This window comes from Heloderma suspectum, chromosome 1, assembly GCF_057233095.1.
Source record: "Heloderma suspectum isolate Gila_16-S chromosome 1, 16-S_ref, whole genome shotgun sequence".
NCBI classification, from domain to species: domain Eukaryota; kingdom Metazoa; phylum Chordata; class Lepidosauria; order Squamata; family Helodermatidae; genus Heloderma; species Heloderma suspectum.
In genome coordinates, this window is record NC_139458.1 from 322,400,548 (window position 1) to 322,417,158 (window position 16,611).

The 16,611-nt window shown below is 44.3% G+C and overlaps 1 protein-coding gene across 6 annotated transcripts in view; it reads right to left on the reverse strand.

The window, feature by feature from the left end:
• CDK19 (cyclin dependent kinase 19) overlaps nucleotides 1–13,704 on the reverse strand; it is a 136,619-nt gene extending 122,915 nt beyond the window's left edge. For all 6 annotated transcript variants that reach the window (XR_014786647.1, XM_084827293.1, XM_084827292.1 and 3 more), the window contains exon 1: nucleotides 13,051–13,704. Coding sequence is in view for 5 of the 6 variants with exons in the window: in XM_084827293.1 (XP_084683419.1) it covers nucleotides 13,051–13,178 (128 nt within the window). In the remaining variant the exon portion in view is untranslated. The remainder of the gene's footprint in view (nucleotides 1–13,050) is intronic.
• Nucleotides 13,705–16,611: the final 2,907 nt, after the last annotated feature.

A 16,611-nucleotide genomic window follows, 5' to 3' on the forward strand; every position in this document is an offset into this window, starting at 1 on the left:
CAGCATGAGCCAGGTTGTACACAGACACAGCCATTTCTGCAGCAGAACTTCCTGAAACCACTGGCATCACAGAAATGGCTCTGGGCTTTTCTCAAGGCACAGCCAGATTTGCCCTGGGATCTCTCTCTACACAATCTTGTACACGGCAGAGATTGCATGGAGAAAACAAATAGCTAGTTATCATATACAAATTATTCTGTAGAGACTTATCCTCCTGACTAGTAAAGCAAGAAAGGCTACCAGCCATGTCTGTACATCCAGGGATCCAATAGGAAAGAAACAACAGTACTAGGAGTTACTTTTCCATCAGGAGGAAGCAGAAGCCCAAAGGGCAGAAGGCAGAATATATAGGAACAAGACCTGAAGGGCTAGGTAGGGATGGACACTGGGAGTGAGGTAACATGGCTACTAGAAGGGAGCACAGGCATTAATCAGAAGAAATATTCTGTCATGTGATAGGAGCCCTTACATTTGAGCTACTAGATACTTTCAATGTTCAAAGCTGACAGCCTGGTCTTACTAGTCTAGATGTTTCTATCAGAATTACTACCAGTTAATGAGACTCATGTTTAAATAGCTTAATATAAGTCTCTCAAAGCTCTTGATTCAGTACGCGTACCGACTTAGGAAGGTCAAATTTACTTGACCTCAGTGGCCTGGAAGGCACGGAGTTGAAACATGCAAGGTTGGCGCTATAATAAAAACGGATATTTAATCAGTTCAACCAATAGTATTTCACAATCACAAGCATTACACATAGCCATTCATCAATTGCAACATCAGACTTTAGCTTTTTAAAAAGAAGCACTACTGCAGTTAAGAGCATGCTGTATTATTTCTCCCTCTAAAGCCCGATTTATACATGGAAAAACTTTACCTGGGTATGCTTTCCATCCATGCCTCATCACATCTGAAGTCATTTACAACATGTACTGGCCTGTTCATGTGCAACATTAGCATGCCAACAGCATACCCATCAAGCCATTGATCACTGCCATGCTAATGTTACATGGGAATAAGCCAGCACACATTGCAAGTACATTTAAATGCAACTCAACAAGCATAGAAAGCTTACATGAGCAAGAGGCCAATATTGTATATAAATCAGGCCTAAGATTAGCTACTACAGAAAATGGCCAGATCCAAGAGAAATTCCACTGGTTCTGCCACTGTTCACTAGATGTGGGAAGTTATTACCATGTTTTCTAACTACCCAAGAAAAACAACTGTTTTAGAGGTATTGTTTCACAATGGACAAAGTGTGATATAAAATAATCTGTGTTACACTATTGACTGAATCTTTGAAAAATAAAGGGGTTAACAAACAGGTACACAATTATGAAGATATATCGAGCACTAAATGCATTCACCGTTCTGAGAAGCAGGGCAGATGGAATTTCTTCTCCCAGTTTGTATAAGGTTTGTCTGCAGGAAGATTAAGAAGGATGTTGAAACAATTTATAAGAATGGTTAGCATGGATTTTAGCTATAGAAGTGTCTTGGTACCATGGTGATTGGCAAGCTATAAATATGCATCACTGCTGGGTTTCTATGGAGTTTTAGCTGGCAACACTGCTAGACGCCTCCGTCCACAAAAAACATTCCCACACTAAAAACTCTGCCACAGATTTTTCTATTCAAACACTACCAAATGTTTTTCTAGGAGTCATTCCTGCAACTTACTTTACGGGGGGAGGGCACTTCTCTTTCCAAATTTATTTAATTGAAGTACATCAGAACTGCATATAGTAATCAAGGTGTGACTCATCAAAATACAAGGAAATATTCCTAGATATTCAGTGCATAACAAGAACACGATGCTATTTAACTCAGTATGATTTTGACAAAGTTTATTTTAAATGAATACTCAACTATGTTTTGCAAATATGATGCAGCTACCTATAGGGAGATTGTAAGCTGTAATCATATATACACTTAGCTTGGAGTAAGTCTTATTGAACTCAGTGGTATTTACTTCTGGGTATACATCCACAGGATTGCACTATTACTCGTTCCCCCCACCCCATTATGAAAATGGTTTTAATAGCCTAAGAAAATAGGTGTTTCGATATTAAGTGTTTTAGTATCTCAAGAAAAATTATCAATGCAGGCAGTTTAACTTCATTGATAGAAGATTCAATCTGTTCAAAATTAAGACTGCAATCCTATACATATTTTCCTGGGAGCAAGTCCCACTGAATTCGACAGAACTTACTTTTGAGTAGACACGTATAGGACTGCATTGTAAACGTAGCGTTCCATAACCATTTATTCCTTTCTCCACTGCTGCCAAAATTATTCAAAGACCTTCCAGATGCACAGGACTGTTCCCAATTGGTTCTACTTATTCCTGGCTAGAAACTATAATGGTCATGGGCAAGTGCTCTTTATATGATCAGGATCTTCACTGTGCAGTTAAATATTACCTCTTGCTCCTACTCATACTGGTTTCCTAAGCATTCCAGTTGCTGGCTTAATATATAAATATCAAGTATGAAATCCCTTCATATGGAACAAATGCATTTTGATCTAAAGCATGTCCTGCTGCATTCTCTATGCTCATGACAGAGCAGCCTCTTGATGGCTGTCTCTGTGCAGCAAAGATGAATGGCTAGGGCAGCCTTCCCCAACCTGGTGCCAGCTATGCTGCCTGGGGTATTCTGGGAGTTGTAGTCCAACCCATCCGGAGGACAACAGGTTGGGGAAGGCTGGGCTAGGGTGTGCAGAAGATGTTTGCAGTAGGGACTGGTGAACTCCCCTTTGCTCAGTTGCAAATCCATTTTTGTTTTCCTGGAACCTGTAAAGTGATAAAAATGTGTTTTTTTCTCCAAAGCAACCTCAGAGAAAAGGAACATGGGAGAAATGTGCCCCTCCCTTACCTGACAGTTCCCCTGCTTCCCAAGCAAACCTGCTGAGAACAGGGGAGGGAGTAACCAGCAACTCCTAAAGCTGCTTGGAAACTTGGGGGTGGGGGGGTGGAGACAACAGCAGGAACAGAGGAACACACATTACTAGCTCGACGCCTCAGTTCAGAGGGGACTGGGCAGCTTGTAATTGGAGTGAGCTTTTCTGTTCCAAATCCACCCTATCACTACGTTTTAGTGCTCCCTTCCTTGTAAGTCAAAACCATTTATGGTAGAGGAATGATGCAAGATCATTTGATGTGGACACAGTAAACAGGAATGAGAAGCAGCATGTTTACTTCAATAATACTTTCTATAAAATGTTGAAAATCTTTATTTGCCTTGAATTTTCAGGGGGAAATGTTTTATAAGTCTTCATAAATAAAGATAAATTTTGAAATTGTGATACACAAATTATGTGGAAAGGAAGCTACTATGCTTGCCAGCTCTACTGTCGCTATTCTACCAAAACTGTGTCAAAGGATATTGAGCAGCTACTCCCTCACTGACCAAAACCACCAGCATGAACCTGGATTTGTATTAAATTTAACTGAGAATATATAATACATGCAATGTATCTAATAAATGCTACAGTATTTGGGACATTTTAAAAAAGAAAAAGTCTTTTAGCTGCAATCCTAAAAACCCTTAAGCCCTATTGGACACCAATGGGACTTACTTCTGAACAAACATATAAAAGATTGCACTGCTAATCAGATCTTTTGCATTCATTATTTCTCATACTTTTATAAGACACTACATAAGAAGGTATATGAATTTTTTAGACTATTATAGCCCAACATTTCAAATTATTTTAAATTTTTATCTCAATATGTATATTTTGTGCTGTAGTGCCTTGAAAATAATCTACAAAATCTGACTTGTGGGCTGCTTCACATGATCACTGCAGCCAACCATGGCTTATTTAACCCATGGTGGGTTGCAGTATGTGCTGGTGGCCATTTTGAATATTGAAACCGTGGCAGGTTGTCACCGAAGCTTATTGTGTGGTGCAAATAAAGCAAGGGTGGCTTGTGTGAGGGTTAAACAACGCTCGCATAACCCATGGGCTGTTTTAGGGACCCCAAAGTCCCAGAGACAAGACTCCTTTAATTGACCCATGAAATTTCTTCTGAACTCAAATCAAGAGTATCCCTTCTTGCCCCCAAATCATAATAATTTTACTCCTTCTCTTGGGAGCTCCCCTTGATCCTTTTCCTCAAGGAACTCTGTGAGGTTGCCAACTTCTCCACCCCTGACAATCCAAGCTCAAAGCCCTAGAATTTGGGGCCTCCGCTATGTATGCAAGGCTTTCGGTTTGGGTGGTTTGCTCCTCAGCACCCATAATGACTCCGTGGGGGTGAGAAAAGGGTGGTTGCCATGGAGGCCCACAGGCATATATCTCTTAAAGTTACCTTCCTGCCATCCACATCTTGTTAAGTTGGAGTTAGATTCTAGATCAGCTGCTAGAGCTAAGTAAATATGTCATGCCTTCTTTCCTCACTCCCTTTGTAGCCCCGTCTTTTTCATTTCCTCCTCTAATGAGGGCTTTCCTATCTCTTCTCCTTGCTCCTGCTCCATCTCCCTCTGCTCCCTCTGCTCCCTCTTCCTGTTTCCTCTCCTCCTTCTACTCTCCACCACAATCCTTTCCCCTCTCTCTGGTCCTTTCCTCTCCCTTCTGCTCTCAACCTTTTATCTCTCCTTTTGGGGAGAGGCCCACAGATGTGCTGGCGACCATTTTATCTGACCAGGCTGCCCCATTCCACGGCCATTCTGAACCAACTTCTGTCAACGTACTAGGAGTGTGGCAGGAGGTGGTGAACCCTGGTGGCTCCTCACAGACTCACACTAAAAAAAAAAGATTTATTCTTTCCTAAGAAAAGCTGAGTTCTGCAATATGTTTATATTATGCAATTTGAGCAAAAATTAAAACTACTGCGAACTTTAGATTTTTTTTTCTGTTTTGCTAGTTGTGAAGAAGAGCACTATGCAGATCTATAAAACTCTACCTCCAACCACTGGAAAACATAGAAGCCAGACAGGTGGCTGAATACAATTTCAGCAGGCACTGCCAACACATTTCCAAATATATATTTGCAGCCATAAACACTGGCAACTTGCTTGCTTTCAAATACAAGCTGAGATTATCAGGAAGCTGTCCTCCTGCAGAACTGTGGGATATACATCACCATGAATATAAACTCCAGTAACGCTCATTTCTTCAACTACGGAAAAAGGCACTGCAGCAGCCGTGACAAAAAGACAGATATGTGGATGAGTGCTGCCATACATCTGGTAGCCCAAACTCAACTGCTGCTTAATCTAAGAAAATTGTGAATTGCACTGCTAGTTTCTAGCATATAAATGTCCACAACAGGAAACATTTTAGCAGGAGAAAAAACATTATCTCAAAATGCCAAATGCTAAAACAGCCCAAGCATGAGCTATAAAAATACAATATTCTTTCTATTACTTTAATGAAGTTGCAAGAGAACAGACAACTATACTTGCTGAAGTTAAAAGCATCTTTCTGAGTCTCTTGGAGTAAACAAATAACAAGAGCTGAACCAGGTTTACTGTTTGTGAAGGAAAGAAATATGAATGGAACACTTACGGTGACAAATTGCCATAAAGAAGAGTTGGTGAGCCGCGGTTGCCCAATCATATCCTAAGATCATTCTGGATGAGGCAAAAATCTATGTAGTCCAGCACTGACCTGGTTTGTAGATAATGCTAACTTTAAACCATGGTTTGTCATTATATGTGAACCCAGAACCATGGGTTGTTCAGGGGTTCTTTCACCAGGCTAGAGGTGGTGGACAAGTGTGGTAAAACATGCCAGTACTACAGCACCGCAAGGCATTTGGAATTCAGCAAGGCTCCGGGCAAAGGAGGAGGGAAATAAATAACCCAGGGATTCAGAAAACGAATCACCGTTTGTTTAATCATCATTTATTTATTTATTTATTTAATCATCTGTCAGACAAACCCTGGGTAAGGCAACAAGCCACGGGTTAAATAAACCATGGGTTACCATTATGTGCAAACAAAGTTGCAATGACTTGGTTCGGATGACACAGTGTGGCTCGTTGTGGATTATTTAACCCACAATGAACTGTGGTGCCCACAGATGCCACTTTGCATATCCAACCCCTACTCAGGGGTTGTCGTGTCATGTGAATCCAGAGAGAGTAGGTTATGTGAAGCTTAAACAGCCCTTGCATAACCCATGGTCTGCTGTAGGGTTCGAACATATTGCATGGTCTGTTGTAGTGCACATGCCCAGCACACACCACAGCCCCACTGTGGGTTAAATCACCCAAGGTGGGCTGTCGTGTCATGTGAACAAGTCCAAAGTTCCCACAATGGCCAGCCAGATGCCTATGGGAGTCCAGAAGTAGGACATAGATGCAATAGCAACCTCCCACTCATGTCCCCCAGCAATCAGTACTGCCTCTGTTACTGGAGGTTAATATACAGCCATAAAGACTAGTAGCCATTGATAGCCTTTTCCTCCACAAATTTGACTAATCCCTTTTAAAGCCATCCAAGCTGGTGGTCATCACTACATCTTGTGGTAGTGAATTCCATAGTTTTACTAAATGCTTTGTGAAGAAGTACTTCCTTTTATCTGCCCTGAAGTTTCCACAATTCAGATTCATTGGATGACTCAGTTTATAGTATTAAGAGAGTGGAGAAAATGTCTTCCCGTCCACTTTTCCTACACCAAGCATAATTTTATACACCTCTTTCACATCCACTCTTACTCACCTTTTTTCTAAGCGGAAAAGCCCAAAGTGTTGTAACCTTTCCTCATAGAAGAGCTGTTGCAACTCCTTGATCATTTTGTTTGCCTTTTCTGTACTTTTCCCTGCTCTATAATAACATTTTTGAGGTGCGATGAGCAGAAGTGTATACAGTATGGTCGCACCACAGATTTGTATAAGGACATTATGATATTAGCAGTCTTATTTTCAATTTGTTTCCTAATGATCCCCAAGATGGAATTTGCCTTTTTTATAGCAGTTGCACACTGGGTCAACATTTTGATCAAGCCACACACCAAATCTCCAAGATCCCTTTCCTGATCAGCCAATGCTAGCTCAAACGCCATCAGCAAATGTGAAGTTTGAATATTTTTGCCCCAGTGTGAGTCTTTACAGTTGCTTACATGGAACCACATTTGCAATTTTAATGCCCGTTCCCCCAATTTGGAGGGCCTCTTTTGGAGCTCTTTGCTGTCCCTTTTTGCTCTGACTACCCTAAATAATTTGGTGCTGTCAGCAAACTTGGCCACCTCACTGCTCACCTGTACCTCCAGAACATTTATGAATAGGTTAAAAAGCACATATCCCAAAAGAGCTCCTTGAGGAACCCACTGTTTATGGATAGTCCACTGCATTTATTCCTACTCTCTGCTTCCTGTTTTTTAAACATATACCAATATATGAAACTACCTCTCCTCTTATCCTATGACTGCTAAGTTTGCTCAGCAGTGTTTGGTGAGGGGCTTTGTCACAAGCCTTGTGAATGTCCAAGTAAATACTATCTACCAGATCATCTCATCCACATGCTTCTTCACTCTCAAAAAAATGAGACAGGACTTACCTTTATAAAAGCCACATTGATTCTTCTTCAGCAAGACTTGTCCTACTATAATACTTGATAATTTTATCTTTAATAATGCTTTTCTACCAATTCACCCACAACTAGGGGTGTACGGATTCCCCACCGTCCGTTCCAGTGGGGAATCCGTGGGGGGGGAGGCGATCCATTCCTCCCCCCCGCCGGAATCCTTCAGAGCAGCTCTGCTCCGCGAGGATTTCGCGGAGCCGCACGAGCTACAGGGCCAGTTACCTTGCCAGCCAGAGCCATTCGCTTCCTCCACACCAATCACCATTTCTTTAAAAAAAAAAAAAGTCGATCGGCAGAATGTGCCCATAGACATATGCAAATAGAGCTGTCAATATTGCATATGTCTATGTGTCCATAGGCTTATACGCAAGATTCACGGCTCTATTTTGCATATAAGTCTATGGGCACATGCTGCCGATCAGCTTTTTTGTTTTTTTTAAGAAGTGGAGATCAGCGTGGAGGAGGCGAACGGCTCTGGTGGAAGAAGCAGCTGAGTGCCGTTCCACCTCCAGTCCCCCTGGAGCGGAAGTAAGTGGTGCCGATCCACCGCAGATTCCTGAGGCCGGATTCCAAAGAATCCAGCCTCATTTGAATCCACAGCAGATTTCCCTAACATCCCTACCCACAACTAGGGGTGTATGAAACCCTGCTTACCTGGCTCCACCAGGTTCCGCAGGTGGGGGGGGCGATCCGTTCCTCCCCCTGGAATCCTTGACGGGGGGGGGTGATCCGTTCCTCCCCGCGGAATCCTGCCCGGCTAGCTCTGGTCCGCGGCCAGGCCGCGGAGCCGCCAGCCGGGCCAACCCGCAGCAGGGCCTCCAGCTGCTCCGGACGCAAATGGCGTCCTGCGTAGAGGACGCCATTTGCGTCCCCACGCAAGCCCATGATAGGCTACGTAAATATTTACGTAGCCTATCACAGCTAAAGCGGAAACGCAAATGGCGTAGGAGACACCATTTGCATCCCTGCTTTAGCCGTGATAGGCTATGTAAATATATACGTAAGCTATCATGGGCCGGCGTAGAGACGCAAATGGCAGCCGCTACGACGGCTGCCATTTGCGGCCACAGCAGCCCGGCAGCGGCTGGAGCCGCTGCTGCCGCAGCCACAGCCAGGTAGGCTCCATTTCGCGGGGCTTTCATGGGGTGGTGGGGTGGGGAGCTCTGTTCCGCCATGGATTCCAGGGGGCCAAATTCACTGGAAGTTGGCCCCCCTGGGATCCGTGGCGGAATTCTCTAACATCCCTACCCACAACAGACATTAAGCTAACCAGCTTATAATTTCCTGGATCCCTTTTTAAAAAAATTGGTGATATACTAAGCACTGTCCAGTCCTCTGGTACAGAGGCCAATCTTAGAAATATGAGCTACAAATTTTTGTTAGAATATCAGCAATTTCACATTTAAGAATCCCCAGATGAATACTATATGGACTCAATGATTTGTTTGTTTTCAATTTGTTAATAAGGCCTAAAATTTTATCTCCTATTTACCTTATCTACTCAGATTCCCTCCCTAAAAATGTCAATTCATGCACAGACATCTGCCCTACATCTTCTGTAGTGAAGACAGATGAAATAATTCATTAAGCTTCTCTGGAATGTCTTTATCTTCCTTTAGAACTCATTTAACTCCCCTATCATTCAACAGCCCAACCACCTCCAGCCTCTGCAGCAGGTAAATATACTTCTGATATTTAGGATGCAATTCTATGCATTGTGCTATCAGTAGATGGAAGCCTCTGATCTCAGAGGCTTCCAAGTATCCAATGCCCTGCCAGGCTGCTGCCAGCAGGTGGGGAGGAGTAACAGAGGCGATTTTTGCCTCACTGTCCTCCTCCCCCTGTCCCCGCTTTTCCTCTAGACGGGCCTCTGAGTCGGTCTAGACTCTAGAGTAGTCATACTGGCGGGGCTGGGGCTGGAAAGGGACTACAGGAAACATCATATCCTGGTCTCTTCTCTCCCTCCCCGCCCACCAGAACGCTGCCTTGCAGACCTCTCGGAAGTCTTCCACAGGGAACTGGATGGGGGGTCGGGTCACAGGAGGGGAAAAAGACTGGATTACAGAGTCCCCCTTCTGAGGCTGTGGCAGTATCTATGGGCTCGGAGGCGGGACTCAGTAGAATGGTGGGAGGGGAGGGAAACTCTCCCGGGACCATAGGATTGCTTTCTCCAATAATTTTTATTCTTGATCTTAATATTATTAGTGATACGATCCTCAAATTCCTTATTTGCATCACTTATTGTCTATTTTCATTTATTTTGTTTAAGTTTGTGTTCCTTTTTGTTTTCCTTGTTTGGGGAAGACTAACATTTTTTGAAGGAAGCCTTTTCTCTAACAGCTTCCTTGACCCTGCTCATTAACCATGATGTTGACCTCTTGGACTTTGTGGTTCCTTTCCTGACCTGCAGTATACATTCTAGCTGACCTTCTATTACTGCTGTTTGAGTAACCCCCTCCAGAACACTTACTTGAGTAAGTGTTCTGGAGAGATTTGACCTTCCTGACTTTCCTTTTCAACTATTTACTAATCCCCTCATTTTTAGACGTTTCCTGTTCTGAAGTCAAATGTGACTGTGTTAGACCTCCACTGGCAATTGTCCACTTACATATAAATTGAGTTTTATAGCACTGTGGTCACTGTTTCAAATTGGTCCAAGAACACTTGCACTAGGTCCTAGGTGCTACTCAAGATCACTCTCAGCATTTTGGTCAAGGGGAAAAGGGCATGTCGCTAGTGTGAAGTTACTTTGGGGGCCTGGCACTGTCACACACAGAGATTCTGTGCAGGAGTCTACCCTTTTGTGCAGAGATTCTGTGCAGGAAACTATGCCCTCTTTGGTGTAAAGTACACCCTTTCCTTTTCTTCCTATAGAACAGCATTCCCCAACCTGGTGCCCTCCAGATGTTTTGGACTACAAAATACTCCTAGTATTTCTGACCATTGCCTATGCTGGCTGGGGTGACAGAAGTTGAAGTCCAAAACATCTGGAGGACACCAGGTTGGGGAAGGCTGTGATAGTGTTTATATCCAAAAATGGCTTTATCCCACTGGTTCTCTTCATTCTACCAGATTTCTATTATGCCCATAATAGCTATGTTCTCCTTTAAAACCAAACACTCCACCTCTCCCAGGTAGGCTCCAAGGCTTCTAGCATTGGTACAGAAATACCTATACATAAGGGGTGCAGAACCTCTTTCAGGCCGAGGTCGAAATTTCATTTCAGAGAAACTTGGGGTGGGGTAATGCATTTCAGTGGTGGGCAGGGCTGAAGGCACAAGGGGAGGACAAAAATGCCAGTGTATTTTGGCTTAAAGCTCTTACTGCCAGTAACTTAGCCTTACTAGAGGCATTTCAACCTTTCTCAACAGAGAAAAAACAGGAAAAAACCTGGGAAACCACCCAACAATCAGTGTTTGGAGAAAAAGGGTTGGGCCTTCTGGGGAATCCAAGAGGACAGGATTGGAACCCACCAGAGGACTGGATTTGGCCCCTGGCCTGAGGTTGTGCAGCCCTACTATACATGGTGTGTCTCTCCAGATGTCTGTGGCATGTGCATTTCCCTTGTAGGCCTTTAGCCTCTGAGTAGCTGGAGCTTTTGCAGGTGTGGACCTGATCCTGGTGGGAAATTACTGGAAGCCCTAAGGAAGTTGCTTCTGAGTTTTCAAACTAAATAGTAGAACATAAATACAGCAATAAATCATTTATTGACACAGTATTGCTAAAAAGAAGCCTAACATTTGTGCACATGCACATCTCTTATTCATTCCAATGGAGCTTGTTCTTAGCCAAATATTTGGCTGACTCCCAAATCTGCCCAATGGTCCAGATCACAAATGAATACATTAAGGTGAAATTGATGTATGTGACACTAGTGTTGACTGATTTTTCCTCTGCTGGAAAACCTGGCTGAACACAGCCTTTTAAAAAAAATTACTGCATAGTAAACAGGAGGACTTTCTCCCGTATACTTTTGATGCAAAACTTCCGTGACTGACTTTGTCAGCGACATAACTGAAAATGAACTTACAAGATTACATTTATCCACATGGCTGACACTGTAGAAAAAACCTAGGCTGGAAAGCTATTATTTCATTTTACAATAGTTGTGTTGACCAACATATTATATGGATATGCCTCTTATCAGCTGTGATTTTTGCTATAGACATCTTGGAATTTATACTGAATGTCTGCACAGGTGTCATGAATTAAAGATTCCTAAAATCAATCATATGTAATCCAATCCCACGTATATTTACTCAGAAGCAAAACCCACTTTGTTCAATGGAGTTTACTCCAAGTGTACCCATGAGTAATTGTTTATGTTTTGTGCCTCTACTTCATGATTTTCTAGCACTTTTACTGAATCAGAATTATGAATGTTGAATCTGTCAAGAAGATATGATCACAGAAGGCTAGATTTTTTTTTCAAGGTGGATATAAATACAAAACCATTTAATACTCATGGGATTTTATAACATCAGGTTATGATTCTAATGTTTTGGGCTGCACATACATAGATCTCTGATGTGAGAGTGTACTTTAAAGGCAAAAGACAAAGCACACACATACACAAAACCTACCCCAAATTGACATATATAAAATAACAGTACAACAGATTTTTAGTCAGGAAGACTACCCAGTGAAGTCATCCACACTGAATCAGACTTCTCTATATCCAAACATTCAGCCACACAAGAAAATACAGACTATTGCTATTTTAAGTGATAGTATCTGCATCACACCAGAATTACTTGTAGGGCAAGTAAGAAGAACAAATTCTCTCCAGCAAGTATTTTGTGCACTAACCTCCAGAAGAGGACCAAAAAAAAAAACACAAATCAGCAGCCAATTTGAACTTGGGAAACAGACTCACAACATATTTCAGTCAGTTGAAACCAAAAGTGTGAGATCAAGATGTAACCATCGAATTACTAGGCAGGAACGGTTCTATTCGCACCTGAGCACCTTTTCACTCGGACCTTTTCATCCTACCTCAAACTCTCAAGCATCTCCAATGCCTCTGAAGGAGGTCGGCAGAGTCTGCTGTCTGCTCCTGACTCAAAAAGAGACCAAAAATTAAGTGTTATGGTTTGCAACAGTTGGTACTTGGGCGGTTGAATTTATTTTCTCCTTCCGCTGAAGAAAACACGGCTTGAGGCGGCGCTAGGAAACAAGTACGGGGAGACCGAGGGGCGAAGCCCCATAGCCACGTTCCCCTTTCGAAAACCGTCTTCTCTCACACCCGCTGCCTAGACCGCTCCGACCCACCCTCACACTGCACAGGCACGAGGCGGGAGGCGTTAGGCAGCGCGGGACAAACTTTCTTCCCTCCCTCAGCGGGCGGGGGTGGGGCTCGAGAAACAAAACCCCGTCGCGGTGACAGCAACCGCGGAAAGCGGCGGGGCTTGAAAGTTCAGCCAACATCGGCGCCTCCTCCCAATCTCAGCTCCCACCCCACCCCCGGCCGCCTTTCCCTCTTCCCCCTCCCGGGTCTCGAAGGAGTTCTTACCCGTCCTTGCGCCGCGCTTTGTAGACATGTCCATAGGTGCCTCTCCCGACTTTGCAGCCCTCGTACTCGAACAGATCCTCCACCCGTTCGCGCTCGGCCGCCAGCTTGGATTTGAACTCATAGTCCATGTCTCTCACCCATGGAAGGGGCGACTGAAGGAAGAAGAGGGGGAGGGGGGAGGACGGGATGCGGCGGCGGCGGCGGCGGGACCGGCGGCGGCCACACAAGCGTCACACGCAGGGGCACGAGGCCACCGCACTGGGCACCATTTCCTTGTTTTGGATTTTGGGGGGGGAGTCCGCTCCGCCGCCACCCGCTTCAACTAGGGCTTCCAATAGTTAGGGTCGCAAGGGATTCTGGGTTTGGTAGTATTAGAAGAAGCGCGGGCTCGAAGATGTCTGGGGAAAGTTGAGGTAGCAGAAACTATCATGCCCAGCGTCACTTGCAACACCGTAGGCTACATGCGCCTGCGTATTGCGGTGCGCTACCCGGTTATTGCTGAGCGGGTGCTGGGAAGTTGCTGACTCTTCACGTTGCCGGGCAGTGGTGGAGGAGTCGGAGATTGGTCAGGAGGGAAATGATGAAGTGGAGTCTTTGGGTTGGTTTTGCTTTTTTAATCCAAAAAAAATCACTCAGAAATAAAAATGAGATACGGCCGAGTTCGGTTGATGGAGAGACTCGCGCTGGGGCTTGTTTATCTCGTGAGCTGTCATTCAGGCTGGAGCCCCGCCCTCTACCCTTTCGCTCGTCGCCATTGGCTACAACACGTTCCGCCTCTTTGCCATCAACCATTGAGGCGGCGAAAACGCCGAAACCAAGACGCTGGTCTCTTTGTCAATCAATTGAAAGGGTGGAACTTTAGGCTCAGTGTTAGGGGCAAGGGCTGTTGCTGGAGCTACTTTCCCCCACCTCCACCCCTGTGATTCTACAAGGCTTCGTGTTTCCCGCCCTTCCCCCTCCTCTGATACATTGATAATGGCTCTGGTCACGTGCTTTACACTCATTTCTGCTCCCGCCTCCGCTGGCTGGCTTGACATTGAGCAGCTCTGTGTCGTCTGTGAACCGAGCGGCAGAAAGCTGGCAAAGCGTTTCTGCGGAAAAAAATAAAATTTAAAAAGGCAGCAGGTGTACGTTGCCAGTCTCAAGGGCTGGAAGACGCTGTTCCACAGTCAACACGTACAACATGCTTCGCCTACCAGGGACCACCTTAGAGCACTAGCTCTTTTCACAGGAAACCGATTGGAGAGAGAGTAGAGCAGTTTCAAGATGATTGTTTTATACCCCTTGAACGTTGAAACTTAATGGCTTCGAAATTAACCTAAAGCAATGTTTTGTTACCAAGAGCCAATTCATGTTGCACCTATCGGTGTGCTTCCATCTCTTCCTAATATACCAGGGAGAATTCTCTTTCTGCTAAATGTCAAGGCTCAAAAGACATTAATAAGTCATAAGATTTATTTCATATGTCAGTCTGCATCTACTCTGGCTAGGTCTCTGACTTTGAAGTCTTTTTCAATAAAGGTAGTGTGAAGAGTTGTGAGGAACTTATAGAGGTGTAAGTATAAATGTTAAAGGTAAAGGTGTAACTGTAAACATTACAAAGGCAAGAGACCTGTGATGCATTTGCTTCCAGAAAAGTAACATCATTGTTTCCATTCAGTTTGAAGGTTACAAACTTGCACATGTGTTAAGGGAGAATTTTCTACCGAAGAGGTCAGGCAGTCATCTTGCGCTTCCTAAATACAACAGAGTTGGGTTAATGAACAGTTTGCACACTTGTTGGGTACTGATGCCTCGATAAGTTGATTTAATTGGACTTTTTTGTCGTTTCTTCCCAAAACTCTGTTAACTCATCCTTGTTCTATGAGGAAGGAGTGAGTTCATTGTAATTAATTACCTACAGAAAATAATGGGAATTTGTAAAGATGGGATTTCTTCTTTGTTATCTCTAATGCATCAGCAAGTGATGGATGTGCCTGATCTTGTCTGATCTTGGGAGCTAAGCAGGGTCAGCCCTGGTTAGTACTTGGATGGGAGACCACCTGGGAATCAGGCTTCCTGCATTGAGCAGGGTGTTGGACTTGATGGTCTTGTAGGCCCCTTCCAACCCTATGATTCTATGATCTATGATCTGCAGTCAGTCATCTATAAACAAAGGATGTTTTGCACTGTTTGAACTAGCTCAGACCTATGCTGTGTGACCAGAAAGTACCAGTTTGCCCCCATCGCCTCTGCTTTGGGATCGCCAACATGGTGCCCATGGGCACCAATGTGCCCGAGGACACCTCTCAGCACCTACCAGGCTCCTGGCTGCTGCGAAACAAGGGGCTGCCCTGCAGCACCATCTTTATTTTGGTTCAAAAGAGTAGCTGTGTTCTGGAGTTCAGACCCCATTTCTACCTTGTTCTTGCGTAAGTTATTTTTCTTTTTGTCTCATCAGTTCACCTTCTAGGAAATGAGTGTTTTCATGCCAATCATGCCCACCATGGCAGCCATTTTGTGACAGCACCCATGACGCACTCTTGACATTTCAAATGTACTCTCTGGCCCAAAAAGTTTGGGGATCCCTGCCTTAGCTCATATTCTCTATTTTGTCTGTAACATTATCTAGTAAGAGCAAGCAATCCAGGACAGGGTGTGTTTTTAGGACCAGCCACTTCTACCCTCTATTGATATGGACAAGAGAGTGTACAGGCCTGGCCATCTATGTCTCAGGCTAGGGAGCTCTTTGACACACAAAAGCCAAATGTCCCCAATCCCCTCCCCCTTTGTCCTAATGTAATCAAGTCAACACCCTTATTAACCGAGAGCTGTGACCCCTTGTGTGACAAAATACACCCATCTAGAGTCAAGCATCTTGCTATTCAGAAAAGCACAGAACCCCCCCCCCTTTTGTTCACCTGGAAATCCCCCTTCCAGTTGCCACTCTGGTTTTGTTTTGTTTTTGCCTAAGCCTTGAACTGGTCTTGGATACCTGAACTCCATGATCTTTTTTGGGAAGGTCCTTGTTTGCTTGCTTCCACCATGAAATGGCTGTCCCTTTTCCCTGAAGACCTCCCTGCCAGGGTACCCACTACAGGTGTCTTTTGGGGGGTGGACTTTTGCCCACTTCTCAAAAGTGTCCAGCAGAGAACTACTCTACCCACCCCACTCTTGGAAGCCTTGGTTTGGGTGCCTACTTGTACCCTCACCACCCACAATCAGGCCAAGAAAAGCCTTGACATGGGCCCTGAATAACAGTTTTTCCCCCCGCTTTGGATTTATCCTGATGTTGAGGACCCTCGCTCACCTTCCCTCTGATGTGTTTTTTTGACAATCATAAAGAAGGATAGAGCAAGACAATGGTGGGGAATGTTTTTACAGTGGGAGGCTGAATCATCCTCCCACTGGGCCCTCTGTGGGCCTGGTCATGTCAGTTACAGAGTCTCAGGAAGAGATTTTTCCTAGGGACCAGTTAGGGGAACCATGCCAGCCACTGCCAAACATAGTAGAAAGTGTGAGGCTAGATGAACAAATTATCAGACCCAATACTGGTCAACATATTAAACCATAGGAAATAAA